The 5,100-nt window shown below is 34.3% G+C and overlaps 1 protein-coding gene across 2 annotated transcripts; it reads right to left on the reverse strand.

Moving 5' to 3' along the window:
• Window positions 1-456: 456 nt before the first annotated feature.
• On the reverse strand, window positions 457-4,633 carry LOC114409535. Of its 2 annotated transcripts, none has more exons than XM_028373026.1 (2): window positions 4,461-4,633; window positions 457-1,684 (listed from the first exon to the last, which is right to left on the reverse strand). In XM_028373026.1, exons 1-2 carry the CDS (start codon window positions 4,507-4,509, stop codon window positions 717-719), a joined length of 1,017 nt encoding a protein of 338 aa, XP_028228827.1. In that variant the 5' UTR covers window positions 4,510-4,633; the 3' UTR covers window positions 457-716. The 2 variants fall into 2 exon arrangements, with proteins under 2 accessions (XP_028228827.1, XP_028228826.1); XM_028373025.1 differs by having other exon boundaries at window positions 4,418-4,633.
• Between the last annotated feature and the right edge of the window lie 467 nt (window positions 4,634-5,100).

The raw sequence follows: 5,100 nt of genomic DNA on the forward strand, positions 1-5,100 counted from the left end.
ATATCGTTGTCATCAAGTTCTCAAACAAAGTAGTAACATGTAGACATTTTTTAAAGAAATCCTAACACATTCATAATGTAGGTTATTTAATATAAGAAAAAAAAATCCACATGTCATTGTTAAATTTGAGAATTTGATGGCAAAACTATATGGAACAAAATATGTTTAGTTGCAGGAAGCCTTTCTGAAACATTGCTCAAAGATCTGCCAAGGGTTCCAAGCGCCAATGATAGACAGCATTTTCCAAATCACCTGAATTCTGCCCAACTTTGCTGAGGAATAAAGTTGTGATAGGATCTACTTCCTGGAGTGTTGGTGCCAACTCTGATACTGAAAAATGTTCAACATTGACCCCAAAATTCAGGAGACCAATCCATTTTTTTGTCTATAGAGGACTAAAAGAAAGGCAAAAGATGATACAGTTCAGTGAAATAAATAAACTTTACACCCCAAGGATTAAGAAATACGCCACATTTCATGATGCATTTATTTCTTAGGAAGAGGACCTTGAAGTATTGTAATCCTTTACTATATGACAACCCTTTAAACCTCAAGGATAAAGCAAATGCCATATACTATTGAAAGCAAAACCAACTTCCCCCAAAAATCCAGATAAACAGTTCCACTCTGGCATATATCAATAATGACCAGTATAAACAAAAAAGTCTGTTGCCCGCAAAAAAAAGAAAAAAAAGTAGGTATTGTTCTCATGACTATCAAGGGACAAAATCCCTCTTTTTACTTTTCTCTTTACCCCAGTAATGACCCGTTTGACAACCATCCCTTTGGAACTGAGAGCCATTGGAGCCTAATGTATGCCAATGAGAGCCTTCCCTCCACTGGTTACCCTTATTCTGAGCAGTCCAACCTCCATAATTCCTTCTAGAAACATCAGCCTTTTCCTGTTGCTTCCATCCTGACCCATTTGCTCCACTGTTTCGCCATCCTGTCTTCAATGGAGTTACATTCTGTTGACTGGATTTGCATTGCCAAGAAGAGTTGCCAAAGTTAGCCAAATTATTTGACTGCTGCTGGCACCAAGAACTGTCCCTGGCTTTACCCCATCCTTTATCCTGTAAGTTTTCAGAATTCCAATCCTTACACTGGTTGTGATCCCTTCCTTCATTCCAACCCCAAGACTTAACAGGACCACCTTCCCAAGCATTGTCAGTTAATCTTCCATTTCCATGAGTAACACTACACTCCCATGGATTGTCAGTATTATCCACATCTCCAGAGTTTCCCTGGTTCCATCTTTGCACTTCATTATTTTCTAAAGCTCTGCTAAGAGGTGTATCAGAACATTCCAAAGGATTTTCATCATTAACTGAAGTTTTTGTTCTTTTGTTTTTCATGGCAGTTTCTTGTTCCTCATCTGGCAGAGTAAAGAATGCTTTATCTATTTCCTTAATCATATCCGGATCAATATAAGGATTCCAATCTATTTGATCATTATAAGTATCTGGATCAGGCAGAGAAATATCACAGGGAAGGCTGTTGATCTTTGCCCAGTAATGATTTTTGGCATTTTGTAAAGCTTCTTCAGCGGCTGAATCATTCCAATCAAACACATTACTGTGGCAGTATACAAACATCTTTGAATCAACAATTTTCTGCCACGGTACCAATCCAACTATAGTGCAGTATTTCTTCTCCCATAAGGGTATTCCGTCCTGCCAATACTCTTACGAGATTGAAAAACAAGACATTCAGTATATTGACTATATAAGTTAAATTGGCAAGGGGCACTGTAATGAATAATAAAATCATCATATCATCATAGTAATTACTTTCTCAGACATAAAGAAATGGCTAAAGCCTCTTGTGTTGATAGATCAATACTCAACAACCACAAAAGCTATGCAGATTACTTATATGAAAAAATACAAAAACTTCTGAAATCTTTTATAAATTTCTATCGACCAGTAACCTACAGAACCAAACCAATGACAAAAGGTAGCCACCAAAGGACTTCTAAAAGACTAAAACAACCAATATATATGAATTATATTGAATATATAAAATAGTTTTTACAGTAGTTGCAGTGGTCAAGGTGGCACTACTTTTCAAAGCAAGAGGAGTTTCAATTTTCATTTGAAACTTCTCTTAAACGTTCAAGTGAAATGGCTCTACAATCAATGGAGGGGTAAATAATCAAACCAGTGTAGGAAACTCTTAATAGTTTGAAGTGAGAGTTGTAAAAGAGTGCTCACCTCCCTAAAGAAGGATGTTCAACCTAAGAAAAAAAATAAGAAAACAAATATATTTGTTCAATTTGCAGACTCTTAGCTGTTTGCTACTGAATCCCAGAGACTGACAATTAGTTTTTTGTTACATTGATTATTCTACCCCTTTTAGCATTACATTTAGCAAGTTAGATGGCTAGGCATTTTGCACTTTTACAGTAATCAATATGGTGCTTAAGCTGTGCCCATGTGACCCATGTCAATTGTAGTCATGTCAGACATATATCCACAACAGACGTTGCAGGGACACTTCAAATACTTCTAATTGTATTTTATAATGTTTTACTTTTTATTTTTTAAATTTTTTATTCCAATACAAATTGGAATGCCATAAGAATTAGATAAATTTCAGTAGTTGCTTGTGTCATGTTCCATCCATGCTTCCTAGAGGATTAACACCTCAACAACCAAGAGACCATGAATCCCTTCTATCACACTTTGCATTAGGCCTGCCTTTTGGCATCTTTGACTACACTACTACATTCATGTAAGGCCGCAGTCAGTCTGTCCAAGAACCACAAAGAATTTTATTTAACAGTTAATTGAATGCCAAAAGTATTCTAGATTGGAGAAACCACACCAAATAAGGATGAATAAATAGAAAGAAAAAAACCTAAAACTACAATTTATTGAAGAAATTTGCTAGTGGGTAATAGACTGCAAAATGTTTGCTCGAAAAGTTTGAATCAATGTTCATGTACAGATAAATTTTAACAAATCATTTCTAAATGTGAAGCAATTTTCTAAAATAACAAATCATTAAATCCACAAAGAGAATATTGTCATGGTAAGAACACAGACAATTCCAAGTCACTGCATACTACATTGAATCATTGATCAACTCAATTCATAATTCTATACCCCTTTTCACATCAGATATCTAATTTTGTTTACGTTAGATGCTGTACAATATTTCCGATCACATGACATGTAAAATATCAACGTGAGTTATGTTAAACAGTAAAGACTGAATTTAGTTACTGATAATCCATCCAAGGATAATCCACAGGCAATGCCTCCTTGGCAGCCAAAAAAATTATGTTTGGTAATTCATAAAGCCTCTTATTTTCTGGTCACAAAGCATGCCACAGCTTAAAAAATTGTAACAACAAATATAAACACATGTAGACATCAAATTTTCTTCTCATCAAACTATAAATTTTCTTTTAAATCTTTTTTGGGTTCTTCTGTTGAAATCAAAATTTTAATAATTTGATAAGATCAATGCCCCAGGGTTCTCAACAAAATTTTGGTAAAAAAAGAAATGGCAACAGCTTCAAAGGATCAAACGTATCCTCAAGAGGATATTTTAAAAATGACAAAATTTAGCACTCAACAATGGTTGGTCATCATGAAAGAGGACTACTACCCCAGGAAAACTATCAGTAAGTAGCAACGTCAAGGATTTGAATGCTCGAGTTGCCACTCTAGGGAGGGCTTTCCCTAGCCACCACTCACAGTCCAAGAGTTAATCTTGCAACTTTGCCTATACAGATTCCCAAACATATATAAATAATAATAACAATTATGATAATCTGAGATAAATGCTAGCAACACACTTTCTGCCATCGAGGTTGAAAGTTATTGTAAATCACAAGATTTTCTGAATCTTACCTCGTATAACAAGTCTCACTTTTTGGTAGTTTTTAATAAATTTTATCCAACAGTAAATAGAATTTTTTTTATCAGCAAATGTTAGTTGTTAGTATTGTTAGTTTTTATTAGCTGAGGGATTCGAACCCACCGCGTCTCCCCCCTTACCTTCTCCCTTCACCAATGGACTAAGCTTATATCTCCTTCCAACAATAGATAGATAGTGTGTGAAAAAGTGTGTTAAAAAGAGTGTGTTAGACTATCACTCCTCTTCCCTACAAACATTTACCAATAACCGTAATAATTGTTCAAATACAATAAGGGATTTCAACACTCATCTCAAACTCAATCAATGGTATCAGTATCAAATATCTCAGTTTCAAACATAACCGTAATAATTGTTCAAATACAATAAGGGATTTGAACAAAACATCGTCAAAATTTCAACAACGCATCCATCCCCTCCCCTACATTAACGGTTCTATACAAATACAATTAATCCATAAATTTTTTCTTTTCGCAAAACAGAAAGATAGGCAATTAATTGGATGTAAAAAAGAAATAATTTCGGGGAATACCAGGAAGAGGGGCATTGATATCGTAGAAGGTCGGGGGACGCACCGGAGATCTTCGACGGCGGAAGAACCTTCGCGACGGACGATGATCCCATTTACCCATCAAAAGCTCAAATGACGAATGGGTTTCGCTCGAAACAATAAAGACGACAAAACGCGACGAATGAACGAACTAGTTTTTTTATACAGCGGGGAGGTTTTAGTGTTATTTCTGTTCAAGTACAAGTGACCACTTTAAGTTTGGTTTGGGGTAATTAATAGCCCACGTTTCGTCACCGTCATAGTTATTATAATTCTTTTTTTCCTGAATGTCAATTTTAGTATTAATCCATTTTAATATATTAATTTTTAAAAAATTATTTTTATCTTTTATATTTTTAAAAATTTATTTAAAAAAAAAATTCGTTAATAACATTAATATTGTACAAATTTTTAAATTCTAAAATAATTAATTTAAAATAATAATGACTAAAAATTGACATTAATTTTTTATTTCAAAAATTATAAACCACTACATAAAAAAAATCAACATTAAACCTTTCAATTCAAAACCCAAATTTACAAGCACCAAGTTATCAAACAGCGAGAAATCCTTAATTTTCACAAAAAGGAATCATTACAACCCGAGATCAATCAAAAGCCCTAAAGCCATCATGGGAAAAATCAGATCTAGAGAATCCCACAAG

This window comes from Glycine soja, chromosome 4 (assembly GCF_004193775.1).
Source record: "Glycine soja cultivar W05 chromosome 4, ASM419377v2, whole genome shotgun sequence".
In the NCBI taxonomy this organism is placed as follows: Eukaryota; Viridiplantae; Streptophyta; class Magnoliopsida; order Fabales; family Fabaceae; genus Glycine; species Glycine soja.

What these genes read in the sequence shown, in the direction of transcription:
- LOC114409535 (XM_028373025.1), bottom strand. Translation starts at nt 4,517, where the DNA reads ATGGGTAAATGGGATCATCGTCCGTCGCGAAGGTTCTTCCGCCGTCGA. An exon ending in TATCAATGCCCCTCTTCCTG is followed by an intron (nt 1,685 to 4,417) that starts GTATTCCCCGAA and finishes CAATCTCGTAAG; the next exon opens with AGTATTGGCAGGACGGAATA.